This window comes from Cololabis saira, chromosome 13 (genome assembly GCF_033807715.1).
Source record: "Cololabis saira isolate AMF1-May2022 chromosome 13, fColSai1.1, whole genome shotgun sequence".
Lineage (NCBI taxonomy): Eukaryota > Metazoa > Chordata > Actinopteri > Beloniformes > Belonidae > Cololabis > Cololabis saira.
This window is the reverse complement of record NC_084599.1, coordinates 25,730,628-25,744,039: the sequence shown is the minus strand read 5'-3', so window position 1 is coordinate 25,744,039 and position 13,412 is coordinate 25,730,628. Positions and strand designations below refer to the sequence as shown.

The window sequence follows — 13,412 nt, the reverse complement described above, 5'->3', positions numbered from 1 at the left end:
TGGCTTAATGACAGCTGTTTTCAAGCACTGAGCAAAAATACCTGAAAGCAGAGAGTATTTACAATGTCTAGATCTAATTAATCAAAGCTCGAGTTTGAGGTAATAAATGGAGGGCACATCGCAAAATATACATTTACAAATAAACCAAAGAAAAGCTTTGTTTTTCTACGCATTACCTTGATTAAAAGATCAGGGTGATTCAACATGGAAATAGGTTCCTCATTTTTTTCTTTGTCATTACTATATCATGAATCTTTTCAGCACAAGTTGTAATAAATTATGTGTTTACATTTGTACTTTCAAGAGTATTATCTGTTTTATGGTAACGTTCCACTCTCCTAATCAGCATTTGATTAAACACAAATATGTCAACAGAGTTACTTTTAAAATGCTTTGTATCCTTTTGGATTGCTCAGCCGCCACTATCAGTATGCTCAAGAAAATCCAATTATTGATAAATAATAACCATTACTCATTGAGACACTGAGGCTGTGGGAGGTTTGTCAAGGGAAAATAAATTAATGTGAAGGCCAAATGCTCCCACTGAAGGAAATCAATTTGTCCCAGGGGCAGCTTCATCACATTACTTGGCAAAGATGGGGTGTGCTAAGCACAGAGGCTAACCATTCCAGGCTGATAACCATTCCAAGCTGAGGGGAAATCATGGCCATCTTACAACTCCACCCCTACAAAGCATTGTTCCACTTTTGCGATGTGCACTAATTCATAACAGAACAATGAAACTTGGAACAGATTCTTCAGTGAAGCTGAGCTCATACTCAAAACAATGCATGTTTGCCAAGGGGAGAAAGTTTAAAAAAAATATGTCCTGTCATGTTGGCATGTGTTCTTTGTAATATTATTTTTAAATATCCTCCAATACATTTACTAGAAATTTATGGTTTTACGAGGCATTTTAATTACAGCTCACTATAGCTAAAATTACACTTCCGACTGCCAACTTCTACTCCTACCACCTTCTACTCCAAAAGTAGTTTTGAGGTGTACTACCATACAAGGACATGTGAATTTAGTCATTAGAAGAAAAAAAAATGCATGAAATGTGTAATATCAGTACATATACATGAAAGATGGAATGTTTTAAAAGTCTAGCCAATGTCCTAAAACAAGCACTTTCTGCCAGGACAAATTCAGACACTAACTTTTGAGCTTTTATCTGAAAAAGAAAACAAAACAAAAACCTCAAATGTTTGTTTATGAAAATAGTTTAGGTTTATTTCTCCACAAACAGTTCAATCAGCATTTTATCGATATCATACATTGATTAAGACCATAATTTTAATGACAATGCACTAACCTGATGTGCAGTATTTGAGTGCCCTATCAGTTATGGTAAATATGCTACTAAAACCCAGTTGATGTCCTGAACAACTGAACCTTTTTAGTTTAGACTACAGCAGCCAATTGACAAAGAGACAACACACTTTGAAATCCAGCCATTTTAAGATATAGGAAAACATAATACAATGTAATACAACTGAGAACAGACCTTGCTCTCGTCTGGCCAAAGTGTTTATAACCATTACTTTACCCGGCTTGCTTTAAACAGGTTTTAAGCTTTTGTATTCAGCTGCATTACTTGAAGAAAGTGTTTTAATTGGCTCTAAATCATTAACCAACAAGTTTGAAATTACAAAAGCTATATTCTTGCATGAAATATCTTAAAGCTACACTCAACAATTTTCATTTTGTCCCCCTTTCTTCTTCTCTATTACTTCTACTTGCATATATTCTGGCATAGTTGGGCATCAGATGCCTACAGAAGTCTGGATGCGTCCTCAATAAAACAGGCTAGATCCAGACTCTGAATTGGAACAGTAGTCCTGCTATGACGGATGACATTTCACAAGTACCCAAGAAAACAAGTAGAAACGAGTGTGAATATTGAGAAACGGCTTAAATTAACTTTCTCCTTAGACAGCATGGATGGAAACTTACAGCCAACAGTTCAACATCTGGAATGCGAGATGTTCCACCACAGCAAAGTATCCAGGGTGACACCATCTGCTGTTAACAAGCACAATAACTCATGCCCAAATTCTGGTGGCCTTTTTAAAGTCTTGTCTGTAGAGAAGAGCCGAAATATGCTCCTGAAGCCACATTTTCAAAAACCCAATACTCCTACTTTCTCCCTATCAGAGCCAAACGCTTTTCCTTTTAACTGCGCTCATTCAGCAGCAGTAATTTACCAGTCCATTATAACTTATTATGTAATGTTGAGTAATACAGATGAGCCTATGTGCTTTGATTTTGTATATTATTTTTTGGGTCTGAAATGTTTTTACTTTTTATTTTGCATATATTTCATAGGTCTAACAGTCAAGATGTCAGGAGTGTAGAGTGTGTACTGTAACAGACCCCACAGTGGGGAAGTTTGCATCCAGACCCCCTCAAACTTGGGCTAATTAGCGTTACGAGGGAGAAATTGGTCACGTACTGGCCAAAATGGTTGAGCATTTCCAGTGTTTTATTTCCCTACAAAACCCACACCACAAAGTAACGCAGACAACAATGCATAATAATAAATGCCAACTATGGCATAGTTGTGATTTATATAAAACTATGTTGGAATGCAGAAGCATAAATCAATTTTAAGTTTACAGAATGTACCCTCTACCCAAGATCTAAGTGGAAAAGTAAAAGACAACACAATAGCAATAGTCCTTTAGCTCATTTAAAAAGTATGGGGCTTTATCAGTTCTGCATGCTTTTGACTTGAGGTGCATATGGGACAGCTCTCCAGGGTAGAAGGCAGTCAGCATCCTGCTGACTCAGTCTACAGTTGTGTGTGTGTTTTAAGTATGCATGTGCTCAGTCTGTATTTCTTCTGTATCACCCTTACAGTTCCTGTCTTATTGCCAGAAAAGTTTTAGTTCTCAAATACAACCACTAAATCTGTATAACCGCAAAGACACACGCAAAACACTTCCATAGAAAAATGACAAAGAAATGGGCACTAGTTGTTCCTGTCACAAAATTAGGGTCATTACATGTCATTTCTGCGCGCGACTCATTAACAACCCATGCTCCAAACTGATACTGCTGTGATAAATGCTCTTTGTAAACAATAATTAGGTTCATAAGTATCTGGCCTGGCGACCATTAAAATCTGGACTCAGCCTCCTAAAATACGTAAACAGACTCTACCCGCATCATTCATAACAAGCACAGAGTAGAGCACACTGATAAACACTGAGGCCCACATAAATACAAGACAGACTTTGCACGTGTGCGGACGCCAGCTCTCAACTAGGTTATTCTTGGCCAAACATCACCTCTCCAGCACCATCGCTGGCTGCCCGAGTGTGGCAACATTTCAGCTCGAGCTCTGTGTGGGCATTTGACAGACTAAAATAGACTGTGTACATTAGGAGAGGACTATAGGCAAGTCTGGTATTTATAAGGTTTAAAGTCAGGAGACTGGGAAAACTGCCCAGTGCAAGTATGCCAACTGTCTATCCTAAATGGAGCAGAAAATAGAAAACAGCCTCATGTTTGGAGAGTTATTCCCTTCTCAGCAACAACAAAAAAAATAGCTACTGTCTGAGTTTTAACCTATCCAAATATGAACACCTTGGACTGCAAACACAATCTACGACTGAACGGATGGTTGATGTAGATAACTGTGGCTGTCTCTAACATAGATATTATGTAGTGTTCTCTGGGCTGCCAAAGTGAATAATTATTAATTCAAATGACCAAAGCAGACATTTCCTCCTGTCTACTTCCACTTCCATACTCGAATAAAAATTTTAAAAATAATTTTATGTTTAAAACAAAAGCAAGGACATGGGCTTTAATGTCCTCTGAGAGAAACCAAATAGTTTTAGTCTGAACATGCTTTGTGTGGGCACTGCTGAAGGGAGAGGCGTTCTCCACAGTGTTGAGTAATGACCACACCGCTGCAGAATGAAACAAGAATGTTTAGTATGAGGGCAGACTTCCAGCTGCATTCTTCCTACCTCTGTCAGTCTATCATAACTACACATGATTTTTTTTGTCCCACCATAATAGAGCCAGGATGAAATAACCACTTTGCCATTTGCTTTACTGATTGCACATAATTAGAAATAAAAAGCAGTAGTGGCAATATGACTGTAACAAAAGGAAAAGAAGATAGATTTAGATGATAACCTCTTACCTGTCTTCATCTACATCCATGGTAATTTGGATGTTGAACAGGTTGTTGACGACAGGAGTGGCCAAACCAAAGCCCTCGCTTATGGAAGGCTTTACACCATCTTTCCCAGGGCCAGCATTATGCTGTGATGGGGAATCGGTTTTCTGCCTGAAATCTTCTGCCTGAAGACCTGTGATGGCTCCTCTGTGGAGCAGGATTTGTCCCCCTGTGCCAGGCACCGGACTTGCCCCACTTGAAGGGATGCTGTTTGCACTGGGCACTGTGGCAGGCACACTCTGGCCACCGATCTGGGAAAGGATGGTGGTGGCGGTGGTGATGATGGATGATCCCGGGGAGACAACTAATCCTCCCGAAGGCTGGGCCTGGCTGACAGGGTGCTGGTGTGCATTTCCTGGAAGGCTGGGGACCATGGCCTGTGGATTTCCCCCTTGTACTGTGAGACCCTGGGCTGAGCCTGCTTCACCACCCTGTCCCTGTGTTCCTTGGCCAGCAGGGACAATTTGAGGCGAGGATACATGGCCGCCTGAACCCCCTGCAGAGGAGGATGTCATGGTCTGAGTGCTTGAGCCAAAGTGTTGCTGATGATAGTCTGGATGGCTAGAAGAGGCAGTAGGATGAGCAGCATAGGCAAACTGCTGGGCCTGTGTGGCAGGAGGTATAATGGATGACTTCTGCTGCAAGACAGCTTGGTGCACACCATTTAGACTATTAGACAGGAAAGCTTGGGGAGTAACGGGCTGCTTATTGACCTGGGCCTGTTTTGGTTGCTGTGATGCTGTAGTTGTATAACCTGTGGACTGGAAGGCACTTCCTCCACTCCCTATCTGAGGGGGCAAGCTGTAGCCTTGCTGCAGAGAATCTGGAGGGTTAGAGTGGGCGGGGTGCCCCACAGAGACAGAAAAGCCACTCTCTACGGTGTTCTCCAAAGCCTGTGCAGAAAAGGTACTGCTAGTGATAACAGAATTATTAGTGGCCCCTAACCCACTGTCTCTGTCTATACTGTGATCAATAGTCGCAGCTGGCTTTATGGTGTCCACAGTCCGATTGATATTTGAATCTGAATCTCTCTCATAAAACTCAGTACATGTCCACCGGCCCCTTCTGAAGGGCTCTCCAGTACCGTGGTCAAGTTTAATGACCCTGAAACGAGAACTACAACTAGTGCTGGGGGCCGTGGGAGCCGCGGCGGTGGAGACAGCGGTGTTGGAGCTGGAAACAAAGGGCTGAGCTGCAGCTACAGGCACAGGCACACCGGCCCCTGCAGTATGAGGGGTCACACGACCAGCAGCTGAACTTTTATAGGGCAGTCCCCCGTTGACGGGACCCGTGGCGGGCTCCTGGGACTCTAGCGTCTCCTCCGACGAGCTCCTGTCACACACGCCCAGCTCCACCCGAGAAACGTCAAATATCTCCGATGACACATCCTCCGTCCGAGACTCGTCGGGGTCGTCCTGGCTCTCGGTGTCGTCGGGGATGTTGGCCACCGCCACCTGAGCCTGCGTTACACTCGTGATCTGGAAACGACTTTTCTTCTTCCCAGCAGGCATTTCCGACATGTTGCCTGTTTCAGGGTGAAGTCCCTCTGCTCAAAACCAAACGCTCTGAAAGTTTTTGCGAAGCAATTCACAGTTGAAGGATGAGACAGAGACACGTACCGTCACAGTACATTTCCATACCGTTCCTCTTTCAGTCCAGTCCCAGAAATAAAAGCTTAAGAACAGAGACTCCCAGCCCTGCTCCAGTCTAAATCCAGCAAAAACCGTTCTGTCCCGGCCAGGAAAAGCTGTCAAAGTCGCTGCCACCGGTACTGTAGTGAGGCGGGCCCTTCTCCCCAAACTCTGGGATGTATTTCTCCCCAGTGAGCCAAGTTAGCTGCTGTGGGCTAGTTTCTCCCGTCTCTGTACACGCATGGCCAACATCGTGATGTAAACAGACCAGGCAGCTCTTTTTAAACAAAAACACCGTATCATCCAGCGGGAGGAAGAGAAAACGCCTTGAAGCCGGTGAAGTTCTCCTCCCTCGTCGTGTGAACTGCTCACTTTTGGCCGCCGCTGCTGGCAGCTAACTGACAGAACCGTCCCTAGCTCTAGGAGCGGCTAACGCAGCTAACGCCACAAGATGGCAAGAGCGCAATGCATCATGGGACAGGGGGTCGAACTAGTTTAAAAATATATATATTTAAAAGAAATTACACGCTATGTGTTTCTTTTATACGGTATTTTAAAGAGTTTGAACTTCAATTTAAAAAAAGCAATAACTAAAGTACGTTTATGTAATCAAAAGTTAAAAATGCTGCCGTCGTCACTTCCGGTTTTGTCACGCCCCATTCTTCATTCATCTCAGACTTAAAAATCGACAAAGACAACATATTTATTTTTTTTTTCTTTACAAAAACAAAAAAAAAGAGGCAATGTTTGCAGGTGCAACGTTAGCACATGGATACTGTTGTTAAAGCATTTACCATGAAAGCAGCAAATGTTACAGAAACTTTAGGAATCCGAATTACATGTTTTAAGAAGGGAGGAGAAGAGAGATAAAGTGGCTAAAGTGAGTCTATATTTATGCTTGGCTCATGGTAATATATGAATTAATTGTAATGTACAATTATTTTTTTTATTATTTTTTTTAATTTATTTATTAACATACAGTGCAAACAACGACAAAAGACAACATCAGTGTGTGTGTGTGTGTGTGTGTGTGTGTGTGTGTGTGTGTGTGTGTGTGTGTGTGTGTGTGTGTGTGTGTGTGTGTGTGTGTGTGTGTGTGTGTGTGTGTGTGTGTGTGTGTGTGTCTGTGTAAATAAGGTGATGAAAGTAGCTACATAAATTGACAATATTAATTCGAGAGTAAATAAGTTAAACAAATAAATAATTATCATATAGAGTGGTGTAGCACGATATAATATAAATATAGCATAATAATATAGTAATATCCTAATATAACATCATTTTTATAAAATATTATAACATATAACCAAATGATATCACCATACTATTATATATAACAATATAATATAACAAAGACAACATATTAATTCAAGGCAAGGCAAGGCAAGGCAAATTTATTTATATAGCACAATTCAACACAAGGTGATTCAAAGTGCTTTTTATCGACATTAAAAGCGGCAAGACATAATTAGACAGTAAATAGCAAATAAAATGAAATAAAATTATGAGAAAAGAAGGTAAAATAATAAAAGCACAGGTTTCTAATTTAAGAGTACGCTTAAATAACGAATAAATGAAATAAAATGATAAGAAAAGAAGTAAAATAATAAAAAGCACAAGCTGTTAAAAATAAGGGCAGTAGTATGGAGCCCCTCTGGTGACATTTCAAAAAAATAAAATAATGCGTGGCCACGCATTAATAACTCGTGGCCACGAGATAATTAATGCGTGGCCACGAGTTATTAATGCGTGGCCACGCATTATTTTATTTTTTTCAAATGTCACATGTTATTACTACACTCGCCATGACAATACTCTTGCTCTATAAATAGACTATAATTACCGTTATTAACAGGGGTGCACACAAGCCGGGACTCCAGGGCTAGTCTACTGCATGTTTTAGATGTTTCCCTGTCTTCAACACACCTGATTCTAATCACTGGTCGTCATCAACATGTCATCAAGGTTTACACAACTCTGTTGGTGACACAGCCTTGTCTATCAGGGTTGTGTTGAGGCAGGGAAACATCTAAAACGTGCAGTAGACTGGCCCTCGAGTCCCGGCTTGTGTGCACCCCTGATTATTAATGATGAATAACCATCCCACCAAGGAAGTTGCATCCACGAAGTCCAGACAGTAGGTTATAATGCCATCCACGAGTAAAATAATGCGTGGGCACGAGATACATAATGCGTGGCCACGCATTATCTCGTGGCCACGCATTGATTATCTCGTGGCCACTAGATATTTACTCGTGGCCACGAGTTATTAATGGGTGGCCACAAGTTATTAATGCGTGGCCACGCATTATTTTATTTTTTTCAAATGTCACCAAAAATAAGGGCAGTAGAGTACAGCAAGTAAGTATTTAATTTAAGAGTACGCTTCTGTAAACAGTAATGTTTTTAGGCCTGATTTAAAGGATCTACAGTTGGAGCAGACCTCAGGTCTAAGGGAAGTTTGTTCCACAGGTGAGGAGCAGAATAACTGAACGCTGCCTCACCTTGCTTGGTTCTGGTTCTTGGGACAAACAACAAACTAGATCCAGATGAACCTCAGGGGTCTGGGAGCTTCATAGGGAACTAACAGATCAACCATGTATTTTGGTCCAAGACCAGACAGTGCTTTGTAGACCAGCAGTAAGATTTTAAACTCTATCCTTTGACTCACTGGAAGCCAGTGTAGCGATTTCTTGACCGGTGTGATATGGTCCAGTTTCCTGGTGTTTGTAACGTAGCTGTAAGGACACTGGTTGAATTCACATTCAACCAGTTATCAATTTTAAAAATTCTTCTTGTTTTTTTTTTTTAAAATACGTGATAAATATAAATGGCTCTCCTGTTGGTTTAATTTTATTTTTTTGTACATTTAAGATAGAAGGTTAATTTAAAAATAGAAAAAAAATTGTAATCTTTTGAGGTATTTAAGCAGGCTTCACTTTTTGTGTTTAATTTACAGGGCTACATTTTAGGGGAGAAAACTCATCCTGTAAATAACTTTCTGCTTAAACAAACTATTTTCAAAAACATATATTTGAAAGAAAATTGCACACTATACGTTTATTTTATAAGACTTTTTAAAGACTTCAAACTTCCATTTAAAAAAAAGCAATAACTAAAGTACGTTTATGCATAGACATATATACGTAGACGCCTCATAGACTGACGCTGCCTATTGGAGCTGACGTTCAGCGCGGCCGCCATCTTGGATGGGTCCCCAGTGCATTTATTTCTACTGAGGAAGATTTTATCCCCGAATACAATCATCCATAACTCTTCGAGATTTAGTTATGATACAGGACGCTGTTACACATTAAAAATACGTACTTTTATGCTGAAAGACTTTGTATTATGCTCTAACAAAGACATATGGTATGGCATATTGATAAATGTATAAATTAATTAATTTTATATTTTAATAAAGAAACAAGTTTGATTGTTCATTTGAATTTATTTGAATGGGAGAGGGGTGTGTTGTTGTATTTATTTATTTATATGTATTTATTTTTTCTTTCTTTCTTATTAATATTTTTTTTTTATTTAATTATTGTTTTGAAAAGTTAAAAAAAGGGGAAAATATTGATATTTCTATTGTTATTGTAAATCTTTTTTTTTTCTCTTATTGCCCTCAATAATTACAGGACTGTCTCAGAAAATTAGAATATTGTAATAAAGTCCTTTATTTTCTGTAATGCAAAAATGTCATATATTCTGGATTCATTACAAATCAACTGAAATATTGCAAGCCTTTTATTATTTTAATATTGCTGATCATGGCTTACAGCTTAAGAAAACTCAAATATCCTTTCTCAAACAATTAGAATATTCTGGGAATCTTAATCTTAAATTGTAAACCATAATCAGCAATATTAAAATAATAAAAGGCTTGCAATATTTCAGTTGATTTGTAATGAATCCAGAATGTATGACATTTTTGTTTTTTTAATTGCATTACAGAAAATAAAGAACTTACAATATTTTAATTTTCTGAGACAGTCCTGTATATCTATAAAAATAAATCCAGGTCATTCCAGGGTCTTATACTACCCTGTTAGGCTTGAACTGGGGCTGGGCAGCTAAAACCCTTGAAAAAGAACTGTTTTGCAGCTTCTTGTGTGTGCTGGCACTCTGTAACTCCAGTGTAGTTAATTTAGCCTGGAGTGAGGAGACCCATCCAATATGGCGGTGACGCTGGATTACGTTCCAGCATGTCGTGAGGCGTCTAGTATATATGTCTATGCGTTTATGTACCCGAAACTTAAAAATGCTACCTTCGTCACTTCCGGTTGTGTCACGCCCCATATAGTTTTTGGCTTTGGTCGGTTTTATTTTATGTTAATGATGATTCATCTCAGACTTAAAAATTGACATTCACATTCAACCAGTTATCAATAAAAAAAAATCTTTATCAATAAAAAAAAAAATTGTATAAAAGTGTTGGTTTTTATTTATTTTTATTTATTTTTGTAAATTTAAGATAGAAGGCTAATTTAAAAAAAAAAAAAACTTGTAATCTTTTGATGTATTTAAGCAAGCAATGTCTTCACTTATTTGTATTTAATTTACAGGGCTATATTTTAGGGGAGAAAACTCATCCTGTAAATAACTTTCTGCTTAAACAACAAAAAAGAGGCACTGTTTCAGATAGTCTAAAAGACCAGTCTAAATATTAAATAAACTAAATGGACTGCTTTGCCAGATGCAAGGTGAAAGGTGTTGTTTCCCTGATAAATGATGGCAACGCTTTGTTTTCACTATAATATGTTACTGTGCATCTGTTACATTTAGATGTTGCTTTTTCAGGAACAACAAACCCAGCAGAAAGAAGGTCACACTGTTACACAAACAAACATCCATAATATAAAATGCATGATAAGTGATACTGAAGAAGGCAGGATGTTATGGCTCATGGTTATCCTGGCCTTTACATAAGATTCTATTCAACAATTAGAATAAAATATACTTTTGACATTACTGTATTCCACCATTTGGGGTATTTAATTCTGGAAAATTATTATACGGTACTCATAAAGACCAACATATTTGACAAGAAAGTGCTGTTTTCTTTAAAAATAGAGACGCCCCCAGTTTTTTTTTTCTGGGTTGATCTTCATAAGTCCAGTTTGACTTGCCTTTAAGACTGACTGTGTATTAGCTTACTCCCCCTCTGTCACTCAGTGAGTATTCACTCACATCACGTTAACCATAGTTTTTGGTGCGTTAGGCGTCTGACAACTCAAATTAACTGTTTTGAGGGCAAATTCTACATATCTTGTAATAAAAGTGAAGGAAGAGAATGGACCAGGGTTGTGACACGTATCACTTATATGAACCTTGTATTAATCTCCTCATGCACGAGCAGCTGAGATGATTTCACAATTCACACCTTAATTCATGTACTGTAACCTCAGTGACTCAGCTCCCATGTGACCGTAAGATCAAAATAACGCCAAGGTTTAAATTTATAACTCCCCACCATCATTAAATCAGTCCAAGCATTTTGGGTAAAAAAAAAAAGAAAAAAAAGTTTTCCACTGATTTTGTTCCCTTCTTCCCTTCCCTTTTTAGACCCCAAAGTAAATAATTTATAAGATTTTGTTTTAGAAACACTCTTTTATTAAGGGCCTTTTACCCTGATAGTGACTCAGATGACCAGAGGTTAGTGTAGCAGTAAAGAAAATAAAAGGCTTATGCTTACAGTAGTTGCTGGACAGTTTGTCACAAGATCAGCACATGATGCAAAGAAAAAGAAATGGGTCATGATGGTGACCTAAGTTTGAGTGGCATCTATTTGGACTGCAGAAAAGGAACAGTCCGTTCTGTAAAGTCCTCAGAAAAAAGGTGTACAATCCATTTATGTGTTGTTGTTCTTTTTAAACGATCAACAGCTATTTTATCCATTAATCTTTACAAAGTAAAATACCTAAGTCTTTTACTTTGCTTCATTTCAAATCCTTTATAAATTAAAGAACATATTTTATAACAGACTATATCTGCTATTACAGCCTGGTTGCTGTCATTGGTATACTGTAAAAGACACACACAACTGTAAGTAAAGTACAGTTTACTTTAGTAAACTGATACATTTGCTTTTCCATATTATTAAAAATAACATTTTAAGCTCTCTGTTGAATGTAAACACTGCAAAATGTGGCTGGACAGGGGTTTACAGATTACAGCACTTAGAGCAGGCAACATTTGAACGCATCACAAGGACACTTTATCAGGTCCAGAGACTCCACACAATCAAGCCGCCTACCTCACATCACATCCAACTTCTGTCTTTATTGCCTCTATAAAAGCTGTGTAATTAAAGAAGAAACTCCAAGACAACAAAACATTTTCTTGTTTTGTTTTTTTTAAACGGTGATTAGGAAAATAACTTGACTGTACTTTTCCTGTGCCACAACTCACTAATCATTAAATTACATGGTTACATAATATCCGGATGTCAGCTCACAAGGTCTGTGTGACAAAAACAATCTCATGCCCTCTTCGGATAGGATGGACGAGATGGGAAACATAACATGACCTGGCTTTCAGGAGTGGGATAAACATGTCGTAAAAGGCCTGATAAGATGTCAAACGAGTGTGGTTTCCTTGACGTAAACTTTGCATTACGTTGTAAGATTAGAACTGTTGAAAATTACTTAAAGCCTCTCTTCTAAAGGCTGTGTTGTTTGATAATTGAAATTTGTCAGTGTGAGGATGAGCAGCATAGAAAGCGTTTCAAATTCTGTCATGCAAATGTACCATTTGTAATGTTAGGCACACGTCTCTGGCAGCTTTGGTCCATAAATTGTATTGAGGCGAGACGTTTTTATCAGCCAAACAGTACATTCACAGTTTAGCTCTCTGAAACTCCCTATCAAAAAAAAAACAAAAAAACATTTTGCAATATCAGGCCCATCAACCTATCTATACTTAGATGCCCCCCTTTAGCAGTGCGCGTGGGTTTTTTGCTGGCCCCAGCCTAAGTGTTTGTGTAGCTGGTCATGTTTATTTGCTCGGGTCTGAGGACGAAGACTACCAGGCTGTGCTGCGGCACGTCACAGTGCAACACGCTGGGTCCACTTTCAATGTTCCACCTCGATTACAACACAGGCGTTGTGCCGTCCGTATTTCGGGGACGAGGAGGTTTGGACAGCGGTCACTTTCAGCAACTCAACCCATGAGAACTCTGGCCTTTACCGAGGCCTTGTGGGGTTCCAGTGTGGACGGTTAACAAACACACTGACCAAACATCATTCAGCACTTGCTAAAAAAAGGGATCCCCCGGAGAAAAGGGTACAAGGGCTTGGTTCAGTTCAACGTGAGCAGCCTGAAGGTGAAATGATGAAATATGTTCATGAACCTTGTGCACGGTTTCAGGTTTACTGGGCTGCAGTTCCGCAGAAAAAACACTTGGCTTGTCAGTTTTAACCCAGACCATTTACTTCTTGGTGTCTGGCTGCTAATAAAAGTAAGTGGTTTAAAAAAAAAAAAAAAAAAAATCTCAATAGCTACTGCGTATATGCTGTTGAAGTTACAGCTTTATTTAGTTTCCCAAATGTGTTAATTCCAAATGTGCACAACTCGTGGCA

At 39.1% G+C, this 13,412-nt stretch overlaps 1 protein-coding gene across 1 annotated transcript in view; it reads right to left on the bottom strand.

Moving 5' to 3' along the window:
* LOC133458505 (TSC22 domain family protein 2-like) overlaps positions 1–6,253 on the bottom strand; it is a 38,015-nt gene extending 31,762 nt beyond the window's left edge. Inside the window, exon 1 of the mRNA XM_061738465.1 lies at positions 4,163–6,253. Coding sequence (XP_061594449.1) covers positions 4,163–5,718 — 1,556 coding nt within the window. The 5' untranslated portion in view covers positions 5,719–6,253. The remainder of the gene's footprint in view (positions 1–4,162) is intronic.
* Positions 6,254–13,412: the final 7,159 nt, after the last annotated feature.